This window comes from Paramisgurnus dabryanus, chromosome 4 (assembly GCF_030506205.2).
Source record: "Paramisgurnus dabryanus chromosome 4, PD_genome_1.1, whole genome shotgun sequence".
In the NCBI taxonomy this organism is placed as follows: Eukaryota; Metazoa; Chordata; class Actinopteri; order Cypriniformes; family Cobitidae; genus Paramisgurnus; species Paramisgurnus dabryanus.
The window spans coordinates 46,003,437-46,022,307 of record NC_133340.1 but is presented as its reverse complement, the minus strand read 5'-3'; the positions used below and the strand labels follow the sequence as shown (position 1 = coordinate 46,022,307).

The 18,871-nt window shown below is 35.8% G+C and overlaps 3 protein-coding genes across 7 annotated transcripts; 2 read left to right on the top strand and 1 right to left on the bottom strand.

Annotated features, from left to right (window-relative positions):
* The first annotated feature begins 211 nt into the window (after positions 1-211).
* On the top strand, positions 212-4,824 carry trmo (tRNA methyltransferase O). Its single transcript, XM_065254860.2, has 6 exons — positions 212-531; positions 637-785; positions 917-1,091; positions 1,430-1,587; positions 3,327-3,890; positions 4,101-4,824. The coding sequence occupies exons 1-6, from the start codon at positions 443-445 to the stop codon at positions 4,310-4,312; spliced, it is 1,347 nt and encodes a 448-aa protein (XP_065110932.2). The 5' UTR covers positions 212-442; the 3' UTR covers positions 4,313-4,824.
* Positions 4,825-4,961: 137 nt separating this feature from the next.
* hemgn (hemogen) lies at positions 4,962-6,986 on the bottom strand. 2 transcript variants are annotated; one of them, XM_065254873.2, is made up of 4 exons: positions 6,817-6,986; positions 5,880-5,970; positions 5,341-5,663; positions 4,962-5,181 (listed from the first exon to the last, which is right to left on the bottom strand). In XM_065254873.2, the coding sequence occupies exons 1-4, from the start codon at positions 6,872-6,874 to the stop codon at positions 5,054-5,056; spliced, it is 600 nt and encodes a 199-aa protein (XP_065110945.2). In that variant the 5' UTR covers positions 6,875-6,986; the 3' UTR covers positions 4,962-5,053. The 2 variants fall into 2 exon arrangements, with proteins under 2 accessions (XP_065110945.2, XP_065110946.2); XM_065254874.2 differs by having other exon boundaries at positions 5,892-5,970; positions 6,817-6,985.
* A 3,032-nt stretch (positions 6,987-10,018) lies between these two features.
* On the top strand, positions 10,019-18,633 carry anp32b (acidic (leucine-rich) nuclear phosphoprotein 32 family, member B). 4 transcript variants are annotated; one of them, XM_065254872.2, is made up of 7 exons: positions 10,019-10,236; positions 11,936-12,085; positions 12,212-12,334; positions 12,460-12,658; positions 12,746-12,864; positions 16,652-16,721; positions 18,030-18,633. In XM_065254872.2, the coding sequence occupies exons 1-7, from the start codon at positions 10,183-10,185 to the stop codon at positions 18,110-18,112; spliced, it is 798 nt and encodes a 265-aa protein (XP_065110944.2). In that variant the 5' UTR covers positions 10,019-10,182; the 3' UTR covers positions 18,113-18,633. The 4 variants fall into 4 exon arrangements, with proteins under 4 accessions (XP_065110944.2, XP_065110942.2, XP_065110941.2 ...); XM_065254870.2 differs by lacking the exon at positions 10,019-10,236 and adding an exon at positions 10,811-10,930 and having other exon boundaries at positions 18,033-18,633; XM_065254869.2 differs by lacking the exon at positions 10,019-10,236 and adding an exon at positions 10,811-10,930.
* Positions 18,634-18,871: the final 238 nt, after the last annotated feature.

Here is an 18,871-nt window from a genome sequence, read left to right as displayed (position 1 = left end):
GTTAGTGTACAGCAATGTACGTATTTGTACTCAAAAAATATAAAATGTATGATAACAACTGCACATAACAATAAACAAAACAAAAAAACCGATAGGACAGCAATGAGCTGGTTAATTCAAATGCCTTGTTCAGTAGCCAAAAATAACTGCATTTAAATTTTTTATTAGATTTAAATGCCTTTCTACGTCACTCTCGGCTCCCCATATGCACCAAGTAAAAGTCAACATTTTGTTGCAGGCATTATTTTGTAAAAGCTTTGATAGTATGATGTTTATTAAAAAAAAACCCTGCGTGAGTATTTGGTCGTCCAACATTTTTCTGACGGAACACGTGTTCCAGAGGCAGAGCACCGGAAGGAACAAACACACTTTGCCATTACAGAATAAAATACATTATTATCTGAAGAATTCGTTTTTGTTGTAGCGTTTTGCAATCACTAAAATGTCGACCCAAGTATGCAGTTGTGCCGAACAAGTCAGAAAACTTACACAACAAGTATCAGTAATGAGAAGAGAGATTAAAAATCTCAGGTAGGTCCCAAAATTAGTATGATTTGCACATAAGTAACATATGTTATCCTGAAACGATAAACTACTCCATTTATTTAATTCTTTACATTTGTGTTAATCAAACAGACAGCAGATAGACGGATCCATACGATCACATAAGAAACAGGTTTCATCTCTTCAATCGATGTTGACAGACTGTGTGAATTTAAACCGTGGTCTACAGTTACAGAGCAAACCCCCATCTCAGAGCCCCAGTAGGATGAATCTGTTACAAGGTAGATAAATCAATTAATCTTAGAGCAACACACTTTCATTTACCGTAGTAATGTTTGTCATGTGAATCATTTTGAGATGTTAAAGATGTCAGCTGGGATTCTGCTTTTTACTATGTTTAATACTATTTCAGGGCACATTCAAACTGTACCGATTGGATATATGAATTCATGTTTTGCTGTCAAAAGTGGCACTCCACGACAACCCACCATATGCAGTTCCTCCCGGGCCAGCCTGAAGATTGAATCATCAGTCTTCAATAACCCTGATCATTCTTTAGTCGGGCTGGAACAATACTCCCATATCTGGTGTGTAGTAAAATCATGACTGGTTAAAGGGGTAGTTTGCACAAAAATTTAAATTCTGTTATCATTTTTCACTTCTCATGTCGCTGTACAGCAGTAAACCATAAACATATTCTGTTTTAACCAATACAATCATTATGCCTTAAAATTGACATATGATGAACAAAAAAATAATAATAATATTTAAAAATAGCCTGACTTGGCACCCTGACAGTGTAGGAAAGCAATTGATTTTAAGTATTTGAAGTTTGCCTGGTACCGCTTGAAAACAAATCTGAGAAATTGCAACACCTCATGGACAGTTGGACATGTAGTGACCTATTTTGTCTGTTACATTGCAGGATAATTTTTCTCTTCCATATGAATGGTCAACTTAGCTACAAAGCTAAAGTCAAGCCACCACGCCTGAATGGTGAGAAAGTAGGGGTGTACTCCACCCGTAGCCCCCACAGGCCAAATGCTTTGGGACTGACTTTGGCTAAACTGGAAAAAATCACAGGTAACAGATAAATAGATTATGGCAAAACTGTGATTATCATGCCTTATTTGTTTTTGCATTATTGCTACAAAAAATACAGCAACATCTATCTATAGTGTTAAGAACATATGGGGGTGGTTTCCCGGACAGGGATTGCCTTAAACCAGGCCTAGGCCTAAGTTTAATTAGGAAATATAACTAGTTTTAACAAACGTGCCTTACTAAAAACATTACTTGTGTGCATTTTCAGGCAAAACAAATGGCACTCATGTATTTTAAGATATGTCAGTGCAAGTTGTTTTCAGTTGGACAGCTCTTACATTTATTTTAGTCTAGGACTAGACTAATCCCTGTCCGGGAAACCGCCCCATGGTTTCCCTGACGGGGGTTTATGATTCCTAGACAGGTTTTCTAGACTAGGCCTTAGTTATATTAGTACATGTAAGTAGTTTTTACAAACATACCTTACAAAAATCAAAATATGTCAGTGCAAACTGTTTTCTGTTAGACTTTTCAAACATGCATATTAGTCTTGGACTAGACTTAAACCCTGTCCAGTAAACCGACCCATGAACTTGTAATCCACCAGAATGGTCTTAATATTTTACAAACATACCTTACAATGTTTTTTGTAAGGTATGTTTGTAAAAACTACTTAAATGTCTTAAAGGAAAACACCACCGTTTTTCAATATTTTACTATGTTCTTACCTTAACTTAGACAAATGAATACATACCTATCATTTCTCTATGAGTGCACTTAATCTTTGTACAGCGCCTCGTCGTGAATGTGTTAGCATTTAGCCAGCCCCGTTTATTCCTTAGGATCCAAACAGGGATTAACTTAGAAAGCACCAAACACTTTCATGTTTTCCCTATTTAAAGACTGTTATATGAGTAGTTACATGAGTAAGTATGGTGGCATAAAATAAAAAGTGGCAATTTTTTTAAACGGATAAAAAATGAGAACTATATTGTATGGCAGAAGAGCTCTTAGTTTGCAGCACTTCGACCTTGGGCACAGTAATATTGCTGGAAGTTTGAGCAAGAGTCGGAGGAGTCAGGAGTGATGATGTTACTGCGCGCTGAGGTCGAAATGCTGCAAATTAAGTCCTCTTCCAACAATATAGTTCTCATTTTTTATCTGCTTAAAAATCGCCACATTTTATTTTGTGCCACCATACTTACTCGTGAAACTACTCATGTAACAGACTTCAAATAGGGAAAACATGGAAGTGTTTGTTGGCTTTCTAAATTCATCCCTGTATGGATCCCAAGGAGTGAATGGGGCTAGGCTAAATGCTAACACAATCACAACGCGCTGTACAAAGATTATACATGCATTGAAAAATATAGGTATGTATTAATTTGTCTAAATTGATGTATGAACATAGCAAAATATTGAAAAATGCTGGTGTTTTTAGTATAACTAAACCCTGTATGGGAAACTGCCCCTAAAAGTTCTTCTAGTTCTCCTACGGCCCAGTAGCTCTTAATTTGTTTTAATTTGTACTTAATTTGGACTTAATTTGTTTTCATATGCATCAGAGTCAGACATGTTATACGGTGCAAACAAACACATTCAGGAAAGTAATTACATTTTGTGTCTTTTATATAATCAGAAACAAGCTTTCTCATAAACAAACATCACTGACTAAAAGTACATGATCTGAATTTAATATAAATATAATTGAATAAATATAATTTATTATAGGACTTATTACCATATTAGACATAAACTTTTGTCATTTGATTTTCAAGGGGATACAATTTACCTGTCAGGAGTTGATATTATCTCTGGAACACCTGTCCTAGACATCAAACCATATATTCCAGACTATGATTCTCCAACAACAAGGACTGACAACACCAGTAGCGAACATAGACAAACTTCATCATTTACAGACCCTCAAGTGCCTCAAGACATGGAGCTAGATGAAGAACCAGACATCTTACAGGCATCTTTTGAACATTCTTCAGAGCTTTGCCCAGAAACAAGCATCTCATGTCCTGCCAGTAATTCAGATTTGTCCTGGACAAAAATCTCTAAATCCAGAGACGTCAGTGATATGCTAGCAGAAGTGAAAGACTACCTCAAACAAGAGCAGTTCACTGAAAACGCAGCTGAGGACAAAAAGAAGGATGCTCTTGGGAGCAGTTTAACAGGAACAACCCCTATCAGTTCATCCAGGCTAAACTTTGGACAAGAGTTACACAGCAGTATTGCTGCTTGGGTCAGGGCGCCCCCTGTCAGTAACCTTGATGTCCGCTTTACTGTACATGCAGAGAAGGAGCTCAAAGAGTTTGTTCCCTGTGACAGTACAGGTACTGCAGTCACAATTTATTTTGATATTTTTAACATTATAAAAACATTATATTTATATATATTCTCAGCCTGAATTTGATCTGCTGTTTTTTAGTTATTTTAAGCGTAATGTTGCAACTGCTTTTATTTGAAATATCAGTAGATATACTGATGCTTTTTTCTAGTTTAGCCGGTGGTCATATTTGTAACTCTCAGTTTTGATTTAACAGAAAGCAAAAGGCCAAAGTTCCAGTTCTTGAAGGGGCCTGATGAAGCCGTGGCGGCCATTCACGGCATACTCTCAGCTGACCCCAGATCAGTATATCGCCGTAAACGTTGTCAAGACCGCTTGTTCTTCTTCACTCTGGATACAGCTGACATCACCTGCTGGTTTGGCGATGGCTTTGCTGAAGTTGTGAGAGTCAGGCCTGTGCAGAACTGACAGTCTGACCATCCCAAACCATTTTTGCTCATGATAGGAGTACTGGAGTTCCAAAGTCAAATTAATACTAAAATGTTTATTTATCAGTGTACTGATATTGTTTCTTTATAGTTACTCTGTCACAGATAAAACGTTGCCCATATATTTGAATGTAAGGAAAATAAACAAAAGATGAAATTTGATAATCTGTTTCTTTATAGTTACTCTATGTCACAAATACTTTACTTACTCATTCATTTAGCAGACGCTTTTATCCAAAGCGACTTACAATTGCTATATATGTCAGAGGTCGCACGCCTCTGGACCAACTAGGGGTTAAGTGTCTTGCTCAGGGACACAATGGTGTATCACAGTGGATTCGAACCCGGGTCTCCCACACCAAATGCAAGTGTCTTATCCACTGCGCTATCACCACCACCTAAATAAAACATTGACCCATATATTTGAATGTGAATGTAAGGAAAGTAAACAAAATATGAAATATAAACAAAGAAAAAATATAAAATTTGTTTAAAGTCAGTTGTACAAATAATTTGTGACTTCTTAACTTGTGATTTAAGTTTTAGTAAAATTACTTAAACTTTAGTAAACTTTAAACTTATTCACAGAGTACTGATGTGTAGCATATATAAACACAAAAACACATGAATAATTTGAATAAATATACATTTGTTCTTGTTGTAGGATTCCAATAAAATTATTTGGCAAACATGTTTGCTTTGTATTACGCACGACAGGTACTCAAATAAGGGGCTCAGGTATATTCTCAGGTAAGCTTTCTGGATAGGAAGGAACAGTAGCTGGAGGAAATGCTGACACTGAGGCTTGACTCTGTTCAGGCGCATCAGCCCACCGCTGTTCATCGTCACCTAAAAACAAATATACACTAATTCATTTGGTCTAACAAAATAGCAGTATTTTCTATACACACATGTTAAATTTTCTTGTGTTACAATGACTTATCTGATCTTAAAGGCAGACTAATGCTGTTATACTTAAGAACTGTATTGAGCACTTTCTGCTAATACCTGTATCAATTATAAGCCTTTTTGGAGGCATGTCTTCCTCCTCATCAGGTCCCAAATCCTCAATGAGAAATGTCTCGAGAGGTTTTTCCTGTATTGTTTCCACAGACACGGGCACTGGTTGTGGTTCAGCTGGTTGTAAAGCTGCTGTCTCGACTTCTGTGGATAATGCAGGTAGTGGAATGGGAAGTGCGACGGAGGTAGGACCTATTTCCTGACCCACAGAGATATCTTCTGGTACAACTACAGGGTGCTGTTTTCTTGGACGACCTTTCCTTCCTGGGGTACCACTGAACCTCTTTTTGGCTCTTTTGATGCTTTGTTCCCTATGGCCATTGTTAGGAGAATATTACTGTACATTCAGAATTAGATCATTTAAAAAAAATGCTGTTCTTTTTAAAGGTTTTAACATAGTGTCTTATATTTTGTACATCTGTAAATACCGTAATGTAATATAAATAGAAAACAATATCACTGCTCATCAGCCTATCCCAGCGGTTTATTTAAAACTCTCCTCCCCACCATATCAACATGATCTTTACCCATAAACCCACTGGTTTGTTGCCTTTTCTTCTGCCTCAGCCTTTCGTTTCTTTAGCAGGTCTCTGTCTCTCAGCCTTAGTCGAATGCCACCTATCATCAACAAAAATCACTCAGTCCTTTGTTGTATGCCTCCTGTCATAATTCAGCAGGTTTTGCAGTTTTCCTAACATTTGCTATAGAACATGCAAGTTATCTTCAAATTAACATTTTTACAGCCAGTATCAAACATACTCAACACAACTTGATGGTCCAAGCCAGAGTTAACAACAGCACTGCTACAAATTCTTTCCCAAAAATATATGAGCAATTGTGGATGTGACATTTGCAGTCAAAACTTGAAATATAAATTCTCAGAGAATGCATTCATTACCAATATATTGAACCTTCTGTTTATATTTTCTTAAAAACCTGACAATAGAGTACAGACATCTAAAGGACACTAAAGACTAAACTAAGCAGTAATAACCAACAAATGGAGAAGTGATGGCTCTTCAAAAAACATTATTATTTTTTTAATTTTTGTATGCGTAATTATGAGGAAGAAACAGTGTTATGAAAGTCACATCCATCTGTTATGTACGTGACAATTCAAAAATGTGCACTTAATTATGGAAAATGTATATTTTAAAAAATGCTTTAAAACTTAAACAGAGACTTTGCATAGGTATTTGAACCACCAAATATATTGACATTTGAGATATCAGTATATGGTTTAATATACTACAAATAAGCAGGGTATAACAAATTATCCACAAAATAAAAAGAATGCTTTCATTCATAACTTCAAATCTTGAATAAAATTCAGGTCATTTTAACTTTTGAAAACAGACTTTGAGCGTCACCAATGGAACAAAAAAGTTAAGCCATTAAGCCATCAAGCAGTCCTTTACAAGGTTAATGTTTTTATTTAGTTTCGGATTGATTTAAAAGTCATACCTTCATTAGAAAGTTTTATTTCGGTTGGAGGGATCTCTCTATCCAATGTCTCTTCCATTTTGTTGCACTATCACAAGAATATTGAGAATTAAAACAGAGCAAAGAAATTGCGCCCATTTACTTTTCTTGCCCCTGAGAGAATAATTATCTGGTTAAACATTACCACACTGCTGGGAGAGTTTGTGCAGTTGTGCTCTTATCTTATTTGCAGAGGTGGAGGACTTGGCACAATACTCATAGAAGAAAGTAAAAAAGGAGGTCATACCACTGGCTTCTAGCCCTGATGGCAGTACTGTTTAGATATGTTGAATGTATGTTTTTCTGCTATCACAAGAGATCATCTTGGCTGTCCTAAAGGGCCAATGGCTGTAGACACGTAGTAAAAATATATGTTATAATTTTACATATAGCCTGATTAATTAAAATGACCATCTGATATAAATGGGGTTACTGTAATTATTTACTGTAGCTAAGACAAAAAATGAATTTTGAAGTTTTAGAAAAAACTCCTTAAGATAAATCACAAGTGGACAAGATGCTTCTGTACACATGTAAATTATTATTATTTTTAACTCATGCATAAGTAATTGCATCATCAATAAACATGCATGAGTCTGTCACAAACATGAGTCACAGCCCTTAAGAAGTCATTGAATGCAAAGGATGTGGTGCCCAAACATTATGGGGCATAAATCAAGTATGTCATAGTCTCAGAATGTTATGGTGCACAATGTTTTTTTTTTATTTCTACATGAACGAGCAAATTTTTTGAAAATGCTTTAAATACAAAACAAACTGAAGGAAATAAAAAACATATTGCGTATGTATACCACTAATTAAAAACAACACAGTCTAGATTTTAATACATGAGCAAGGGGCAGCAAATATCCCTTCCATAATAAACTGTATCATTTTTTAAAATTATATTAAGTAATATTTTAAAAAAATAGACATGCAGAATCTGACATGAAAGACTCTTCTGTATTTTCATGTAATTTGAATACTCAAAAGGGCAGTAGGAGGCCTGTCTTCTTTTGCTAGACATACATAACCATTTTATCTCTGCTGTTCCTTTTCTGGGTGTGTTTACAATCTTTCCAAAACACATTGATGTTTGCAGTCCCACCAAAGATACTATCACCTCACTCTGAATAGCTGATTAAGTTATACATAAAATATTAATATTTATAAATAAAAACATGGTGAATATTTAAATGTAATATTGTACATAAAACAGAAACAAGTACAATAAAATCTTATTTATTCATTCATTACACCCTGTAAAAGCTTATGTTTTTCTTTTACATTGTTTTATTTACATTCGATGTTCATTTAGCCATTGATATAATGTGGTTGCCTTCATCAACACAATTAAATAATTTAATTAAGTAAAACTAAATAAAATGACACTGACAAAAAATGATATGAAAAGGACCACCCATTTCCTAAGGAAACCTAAAGCCATTTTCAAAATGATAAGTTGTCTGAACTGTATGTAATTTTGCATTGATAAGTGGGTTGTTATTAAGCCGGAATAGAATTTCATGAAATAAGCATTGTAGTATTCATACTATGGTATACACTTGGTCATACCACGGGCGTTTGAATGCTTTATTGTGATTTGTAAATAAATGTTCCACGACTATGTATTATTTTTCAATAAACGCACACCTAACCTGTCAAATGTCTTAAAAATCCTTACAGAAAAGAGTTCTGCGTTATGTGCATTATTTTCGAATAATTCAACACCCTGTTGTCAATTATTCATTACTTGTGCGAAACATCTTTATATTCTTCATTATGCATAAGAGCAATTACTGGACTTAATTATGCCAACAAGATGGCATAAAATCACAAATCTCTCACTACTGTTTGCACACAGTTATTGTTGAAACTGGGCCAGAGTTCTCACAGTCAATTCTGTTTTATTATCTAAAGCTGTACACCTTTTTGGTATTTAGCAGCTATCATATTAAGTGTCTGTCTAGTGTAGGTGAGCTTTGACCACTTCTTTGTCAATAAAGTTTGTCCATGTAAACATATGGTGTGATGTTTATAAATGAAACATTAAAAACATCAAAGTGTTTCACTGGTCACGATTATAAACATTTGTATAATTGTGACAAATAGAATTGCAATTCAGAACTGCAAATCTCTTGATGTTTCACTCAATTCCATCCCGCTCCTGTACTTCACTAAGTTTTGATAGTATGAAAGAAATATAAAATGCAATTGATTGAAAAACAAAATGATTCCCTCTCCTGGTACATGCTGAACAGCAAACAATTTAACATGTAATTTTACAGGCTATATATCAACAATAGTCTACTAAATGTACACAAAGAAACTAGTATAATTACTTTAATATGTGCAGTAGTAAATAATATAAAAAAAATATATATTTCTGATTTTAAACATATTGTTTTAAGCTACAAAACTCTTACGTTTGTTAACAGTAAGTTAATCTGCAGTAACAGATAAATTAAACTAGGCAGTATGTAAATAATTAATTAGTGATTGGTGTATTATGTTTTTAATAATACTTGAAATGTAATTTAATGGTAAAACCTTGTCAACTAAAGCTGTGCTTAATGTCAAAGTTGTGAGCAATCAATAAAGTGGTCCGTTGCCCAGACACATATTAAATGTAAACCTAATAGAGGCAAATTCATTTATGTTTAACTACCAGTTAAAATGCATTTTATTTCAGCACTAAAGTGACACAGTTTTGGAAAAAGCATACAAAGTATAATACAACACAAACATACATTAATTACTTTAGTAAAAAAATATGACCTATGCTGTTAAGTGTTGTCACCTAATTTGTTTTTACATCTATATCTTACTTTCACATTTAATTTTGCACTAAATGCACCTCATTTTTTTATTTCTATTTGAACGACTTGTACGCAGTCCGGCTGCAAATGCTTTGGCGAATGTAAAAATGTACAGTTTTTGTCATGCCAAAAAAAGCAAACTTAAAATTAAAACTCTGACTGACACCGCAATAAACTGCATCAAAATTAACGCATGTATGGTATATGTACGATTACAAATTACATTTTTACATTTTCATATAAAAATACTAGCGTCAACTTTTTACATACTGTAATGCAGCACTGTTTCATGACGTTTGTTTGTGAGACTGCAGTGGACGTGGTTGGCCAGAGATGGCGCTATTGAGTATATATTTGTTTCAGTGCCGTTTCCCCCCATGGTTTCTGCTCTCCCAGAGTAACTTGGTGCTGGGCTCAGATCATTATACAGTCCCATATTCTCCCTCCATTAAGGCATCTTTTTACCTTTTGGGCTGAACAGAAATCCCCCCAAAACCCAAGAGGAAATAGTCCAACTTTTGAGGGCGATATGGACATGAAAAAGAGGATTCACTTGGAGCTGAGGAACAGGACACCGTCTGATGTGAGTAATTTTGAAGCAAACCTTTAGTTTTGTGCCCAGCCATGCTAGCTGTGCTACTTTCTACTTCCACTGACCTGTGTGTAGTTTAACGGTAAGCACATGGGTGTAATGCCCCTAGCATAGAGTTAGAGGAGAAAGTGCTGCATGTATATTTACATCGTTAATGTCCATTCATCTTGTTTTGATACGAAATGATCCAGACTATGTAGTTATTTTGGAGGGCTGAATACGTTATTGCAGCATTTTATGATCCTCGTGTTGCTTGTGTGTATTCATGATCTGGTACGATCACAAATACTGAATATTTGCTCTTTTAACGTCGGTGTGGTTGGATATGGATGGGAAGGTTTATTTCACAGTGGTGGCCATTTTTGTTGCTAACATGAGGCGCCCTTTTATTACAAAGCACTTAAAAGCTAAATAAACCTGAAATATTTTGAAGACGGACAAACAGTAAAATTTTCTGAAACAGTGTCAAACGTTTAAACCGTCGCCTTTCAATAACGTTTCATGTTTTCTTCAGGACACTACGTTGTTTAAAGAGTAATGTTAAAAGAGGAGTAGCTCATAAAAAGTAAGGTAGCGTTCGATGGACAAACAGTCGCATTATGAATGTGTTCTTTATAGTGACAGACGTTTTGGTTTATGTATGAAAAGAATAAAACTACTTAAGTGTTACTTAAACTGCGATGAGGTGTGTAATAGCCGACGATAAAACGTGTGATGTCCAACACGCTATTAATAAGATTGTGTTTTATTCGCTATATTGCTACTCTCGTGTAAGACGCTGGTTCCCGCCATTACTCACCATTACACCCCACGCGCCAATACTGACCCAACTATTGCTCGATAGTCGACGTATTTATATATTCGTTCGAATGATTTTTCAAATGTACATTTAAAATGTAATGCATGTCTATTGTAGAACAATGTGCGCAACGGCTGTACAAACGGGTTGAGTAAAAAGAAGCCACACGTGCTAGTTTGATCGGTCACAACGTCTAAACGTTCAAGAACACTTGTACATAAATTGAACATCGCGTAAAACATCAAAATGTTGGCTAAATAACGGCGAAGGGTCACGTTTGCAAACAAAGTGTTTGAGGTTTGGTTTAATTTATAGAGAAACGTGAGCAAGGTCTGTCTGAGGAGGCGCCATGTTGTCAAGAAAGAAACTCTCCATTTTTGTCTCTCTGATTTCCGCTCTATCTTCGTCTTTCGCCGTAGGAATACGCCATCGACATGTAGCTTCCATCTTACATAAGCTATAAAATACCACCAATTTGCAGTGTAACAAATAAAATCACGATGGTGGCGTCTTTATGATATGTCCATGTTGCCTGCCCGGCGGCTTGCAATCTGCTCTTTTCTCATTGGTGACTCAATGCCACAGTCTTAGCCATAGGGTAAAACAACAACAGCAACAGACTACAATAACTATTCGGTGGTTTTAATGTTTCTTTCGAGACTATTGTATAAACAAAATATGGCACATCAAATGGGCCAAATTCCTCACCAATCTGTAAAAGTGTATTAGTTTTTCTTTTCTAGTTGGGCAACTTTTTAACCCAGCTACATTTTGTTTAATGTCAATGTTGGCCAATGTGACCATCTTTGCCTGTAAACACAATATACTAGACTTGCACTTCCTTTAGTTTGTTTTATTTTTGTAATATTTTCCCTCTATTGTTCTTTTTAGGTACGAGAACTTGTTCTTGACAACTGCAGATCAAATGAAGGGAAAATTGAAGGCCTTACAGCAGATTTTGTAAATCTTGAATTTTTAAGTTTGATAAATGTTGGCCTACTCTCAGTTTCCAACCTTCCAAAACTTGGAAAGCTTAAAAAGGTAATCACATTTACATGTACACTACGCATTTAAATTGATCTATTTGCTTGTCTCTGTTAAGCATGTGTGTAGTGTCAAACAACACAGTTTTGGATTCTAATATGACTTCTGTTTGAACTCTTTTAGTTGGAACTCAGTGATAACAGAATCTCAGGTGGCCTTGATGTTTTAGCTGAAAAACTCCCCAATCTCACACATCTAAACCTTAGTGGAAACAAACTGAAAGACATCAGCACATTGGAACCCTTGGTTTGTACACATTTCTCACTTTGACCACCACATACAATGCAGTTTTTACACGCTACCATTACAGCAATTAATATAGCTGCTGCACTTATCAGTAACAAAAATGGTTTGCTTGTTCTCTTTGGCAGAAAAAGCTTGACCATTTGAAGAGTCTCGATCTTTTCAATTGTGAAGTCACAAACTTGAATGACTACAGGGAAAGTGTGTTCAAGCTCCTTCCACAGCTCACATATCTTGATGGCTATGACATGGATGACCAAGAGGCATCAGATTCTGATGGAGAAGCTGACGGAGATGGAGTCGATGATGATGATGATGATGATGAGGGTAAGGATGCTTTAAACTTCAGCGTTTAAACAATGTTGTTACTCTGTTTGAGGGTATTTATGTTCATCTGTATCACTTTCGATGCAGAAGGAGAAGAAGAGGAGGACGAGGATGGAGAAGAGGAGGAGTTTGATGAAGATGAGGATGATGATGATGATGAAGTTGAAGGTGAAGAGGATGAGGAGGATGCCAGTGGAGAAGATGAGGTAACTGTTGATTCTCTTCTGACTAAAGGAACCTACAACATAAACTTGTGTGTGCTTATGAATAGCTCAGTAACGCAACATTGTGTTTGCAGAGCAAAAGGTCATGAGTTTGAAATGTTAAAAAAAATTATACCAGAGGTGTAAAGAGTAGCTGAAAACCATACTTGAGGAAAAAACAGTTACTTTAATGCAAAATTACTCTGTAATAACATGAGAGGGAGCTAGAACAATAAGACTTTCACAAAAACAATTTTTAAGCTTGTAAAATATTGTCTGTTATCGGCAAAATCACTGCTATTATCCACTTTGAACTTTTTGCCAATATTACACACTCCTAGGCAGCGCCTGTCCATTACATTACATTTATTCATTTTGCAGACGTTTTTATCCAAAGCGAGTAGGGCTGGGCCAAAATATTAGATTATTTGAATATTATTATTTTTTTCTCCACATTATTAGCATTAATGCAAAGACTGCCAAGCAGGAAGTGCTCTCTACCCTCCCGCTCTATAGGTGGCGGCGTGGTGCTGAAAGACAACTGCTCATGTTTGGCTAGAGCAGGGGTGGGCAATTCTGGTCCTGTAGGGCCATTGTCCTGCAGAATTTAGCTCCAACCATAATCAAGCATACCTGAAAAATCTAATAAAAGATTTCAGTATCCCCTGCAAATTAAGTTTAGGTGTGCTTGATTGGGGTTGGAGCTAAACTCTGCAGGACTGTGGACCTCCAGGACCAGAATTGCCCACCCCTGGGCTAGAGGCTTGGCAGATGTTCTGCATTACTGTTAATGTTACATTTCTTGCTACTTTTGTATTGATGTCTCTGCTTTTGAGCTCTCAGAGCAGATCCGTTCACTTGCATTATGTGACAGAACACTGGGGTTTCTGCAAAATATCTTATTGTTCTACTGACGAAAAATGTCACCAAACATATATCGGCTGGCCTGTTTGAAGGACTTTTTGTGCAAGTTTAAAATCAAATGAGAAATCAATTTAGTAATTTAATAATTCATTAATTCAATTTAATAACATAAAAAGTAAATAAATCAAACAATTTTAAATGGACAAATTAATAGACATTTTTAAAAGTGTCTCTTAAATTCATGCTTTAAAATGTAGTTAAATAAATTAATAAAACTGTGAATATGAAAATCATTTTTTATTGAAAATAAATAGACCATTTAAAACTCTTTAATATATGATTTAAAACCTAGATAAATAAAACAATTAAATAGTACATTAAATAATTTAAATGGCTATTTTAAATTGAGTTTTTTAAAAGCATTTGCCCATTGCATTTCTCTCTCTATTTGCCAATTGCTTTTCATTGTCTTTTTTTTTTCAAATGCTTTTTTATCCAATTGTCAATCGGGTTTGAAAATGCCATTGAACAGTACACAAGTGGGAGCAACCAATCAACTTTGTTGACAAATTGTCAATTGTTGCAAAGCAGCTTTACATGAGTAGATGTAGAGGAGAACACAGAAAATCAATAGATGGTATAAGAAGTAGAATATAGCGGCTAAGAGTAAACCGTACAAGCGAGCGTATTAATAATGTAACGTATACAGTACAGTGCTAAGTTAAGCCAAAGTTGGCTGACTCTCCCTGGGACGAAAAAACCCCCTAGAAGAAAACCCGGCGGGAAAAACTCCTAGAAGGACAAAAACCCTTGGGAGAAATTAATATATATATATATATATATATGACACGGTAGGGATAGGAAGTGGGTAAGCAGATTAAACTTGTTCAGCCGGTGGTCGTTGGTCGCGCATCAGCCGGGCATCACGTTGAAGGACAGCCAGTAGATCAGTGGTGCGAAGTCAGTTTTAAGATACACCTCCTCTCCAAGATATTACATTCAAGGCAAATTTAAGACAGAATGTCTTTGGTCAGTAGGAAAGATCTACCATCAACGTGAACATTTACTCCATGCCAATAGTCCTTCATATACTCTAGCACAAGCAAAACATGAATGGGGCACATAAGTGTCATAGTCGCGTTGTTATGCGTAATTCGCCAGAAAGAGATGGGAGTTATGTACAAAAAAGTTATTAACCGAGACTCATACCGCCCTTAAAACTATCCACTCACTAGTTATCTTTTAATATGAGCAGAAAAACAAACATGTTGATAATGCTCTTTTGTGAATGAGGTGGCTTACAAAGGGATCTTACAGCGTTTTTGAATTATTAAATTAAATTATTTTTATTTAATTTTAAACTGGCACAAAGTCCCACATAGGCCCAATGGTCAGTAAATAAACTTCATATTGAAAGTATGCTACAGTGTTCTTTATTTATTACAGTTTGTTGAACTTAGTTCATTTATTTTTCATTTTTCTTTCATTTAAATAACCTACCCTTTACGGTGTAAGTAATTACTGTGCTGCTAGTTTCTGATTTGGGAGTGAGAGGCTACCTTATTTAAAGTATTGCTCTTAACAGACCTGTGTTTTTTCAATAATGCAGGGTCCATTATCTGAGCATATAAGCCCTTATTGTGTGAGGTGAATGCACGCTTCCTGCTCGCACGGTTTTGTAGTTTATTAAAAGTGTCAAGTGTCCATATTTCACCAAAATGTGACACTGCACTTCCTTGGCTCCACAGCAACACACCCGCCATGCGTGAAGTTAATAGGATGAATGGTTCTCAACATAATAAAAAATGCAACACAGTTGCAGAGATTTCTGCCTTTATTAGAGAGAATATTTGTTCAGCCCCCTCCCTCTGAAGCCTAAAATATTCGGTGTTGATTACTACCAAAGCTTTGAAACTCAAAAACAGGTTTTCGGACCAGCCCTAAAAGCGACTTACAAATGAGGTAAACAATGGAAGCAATCTCATAAACAAAAGGACAGCAGTGCATAACTGCTCTGAAACTTAAATTGGTTTATAATTTTTTTGATAAAGGAAAGTTTATGAAAGAACACAGGAAAAGGAGAAATAGTTAGTACTAGCAGTGCAGGGTCAGGTGTAAATGTGTCTTCAGTCGATGTTTGAAGGTTGCTAACGATTCTGCTGCTTTTGATTGATGTGTTAATTGATATGAAACACCTGCCATTGGGCAAGCTATTGCTTCACGTTCATGTGGAGAGTAGCCTCATTTGGTGCATATAGACAAATCACATCAATGCCCTGCAGATGGCGATATCACTTCTTTTACTGAAGAAATAAGCCCCAGCAGATAAAGTTGCCAACTTGCCGTGCATAATGTAATGAACAATGGTAAGTGTCAGTTACAATGTAGTGGATTAAAGAGTACATGTATTGAATTAAATATGTAGTTATGTAGAAAGTATAAGCTGCTTATGTTTAATTCTCTGGTAAAGTACAAAGTAGCCAAACACATAGTCGAGTACAGTATTTAAGTCCATTTACTCCAATACCTTGCATTGGTGGTTCTGAAACTGGGGGCCGTGAGATGTGCCAGGTTCCCCTAGTTTTCTGTCATTTTATTTTAAATACATGAATTTATCATTAATTCTGTGTAATTAAACCTCAGAAAAGTAAAGCTACTAAAACAGCACTGCATTGTATAACATAATAAGTTTTGTTTAATTAAAGTTTTAAAAGTTTAAAGTTTTAGATTGTTTTATGTCATACATTTTCTTCTGGGGAGCCCTGAAGGGATGCACCATACACAAGGGGGGGCATGCTGATAAAGTCTAGGAACCACTGCTTACACCTCTGCTGTATACTTTGTTATGCATTGTAAGTCACTTTGGATGAAATCGTCTGCTAAAATGCATAAATGTAAATTGCATGGGCTTGCTTGTTTGTTTTAGGAAGAAGACTTTGGTCAGGATGGAGAAGTAGATGATGAAGATGAGGATGATGACGACGATGATGATGAAGGTAATTTAAAATAAAGCAAATGCAGATTTTATGGCTATTGTTTTTGTTGTCTTGAAGAGATCATATACATTTTTAACTTTATTTAGTGTGAAGTGTTGCTCTTTGAGTATAACCACCCAAAGAGAGATACTAAACAGAAAATGCTTATTAAAGGGGACATTTTACATGACCTTTTTAAGATGTCAAATAAATCTCTGGTGTCCCCAAAGTACATATGTGAAGTTTTAGCTTAAAATATCATATAGATAATTTATTATAGCATGTTAAAAGTATCACTAGATAAATGTGCCATTTTGGGTGTTTCTTTTAACATTCAAATGAGCTGATCTCTGTACTAAATAGCAGTGGCATGGGTGGATAGTGCAGATTAAGGGGCGGTATTTTCCCCTTCTGACATCACCAGAGGAGCCAAATTTCAATTGCCTATTTTTTTTACATGCTTGTGGAGAATGGTTTACCAAAACTAAGTTACTGGGTTAATCTTTATCACATTTTCTACGTTGATAAAAGTACTGGGGACCCAATTATAGCCCTTAAACATGGAAAAAGTCCGATTTTCATGGTAAATCCCCTTTAACAGAAAATACTGACAGAGCTACAATGAAACTGTCACAATATCCCTCATTTAAATTCCCATATAAGTCATACGCAAAAAGTGGATGAGGCCTGTGGCCGGTTGCATAAACATAGCAGTGACATTAAGACTCCGTCTTAAGAATGATTCTGACTAACTAGCAATTGGTTAAGGCTAATCACTCTTATTAGTTGGATTTAAATTAGACCGATCTACCTTTCTATGTAACAAACTTAAAACATTTATGATCAGTCTTGAAGAAAAAAATTCATGACTAACTTTTAAGACTAGTCTTAAAGTTTTATGCAACCGGCCACTGGTTGAGCTGCTTAAAGGGCTGGGTATACTTTTATCCTCATCCGCCTCGCTTCTGCAAATGGCCGCACAGCTTTTAAACCATACTTAACCATGGATACGCGCAGATGGTGGCATTTGGCACATACACAGTACAAATGATTTTTGATTTAAATGATTACTCTACCAGGCAGGCAGGGCAGCATTGATTCGGGATTTACAGGACACATAAAATGGCACTAGAAAAAATGGCACACACCATCGTGCTTGTTCAAAATTTTTATAATCTAACTTGAGTTTGAATTGATAATGCAGAATTTAAGCAATTTTTAGCATGCATCATACTAAAAAGAATGAAAACAAAATCAAAACTTTGTTAAAAGGCATAAATGGACCCATTTAAGTAATTGTTTACAGTTCTAACACTATTTATCTCTTAGAAGAAGAGGAAGGAGGAAAAGGTGAGAAGAGAAAACGAGAAGCTGAAGATGAGGATGATGATGATGATGATGAGGATGATTAAGAGCCAATGAACAACTCCGTTACCAACCCTTCCCTTCTTCTCCTTTTCAACAACTTGGCTATCCCATCAACCTTGCTACCCCTCCACCCCCTTTTTCTACCCAAGCGCTAAGCTCCCTGTGGGGGCAAGACTGTACTGGACGGGTGGAGCTGTGCATAAGGAGCCTACGAGCTGAATGAGAGCCTTCTGGATCGGTGGCTTACTCAGCATTCCACAAGTCTACTGTCAATCCCCTGCCCGTTTGTGTTTCAAAACCTGTGGGGACTTTGGGGACTGGTATTTAGTTTTGGGTCTGTGCTTTTAATATTTTGTTAAAATGATTTTTTTCTTCTTTTTTTGACATTTCCTCCCCATTTAGTTTTTGTTTTCCAATTCCCAATAAGAATGCTATAGCAAATGTGTAACAAGCGAGCCATAATTTTAGTGTGGCAGTCTGTGGCACAAATCAAGGTTGTAGCTACATTTTTACTTTCTGTAAAACAAAAACAAACTTTGTAAATAAAATAACATTTTGTGCTTTGCTCGCGCTCCTATGTTTCTCTCCTTTGTCTTAACGTTTAGTTGAAGACAAAGAATAGCTTTTCATATAAGTGTGTATTATATTATATTTTTTCAAATCTATTTCAAATCTGTTCAGATTTAATGTAGTCTGAGAGCTTGAGAAAATTGAAAGGTATGATTTGTTCAATCTTGATCTAAACCACTTTAATCAAATTCAATTTGATGTGGATTTAAGAGGCGGACTGCTGTGTCTGTAGT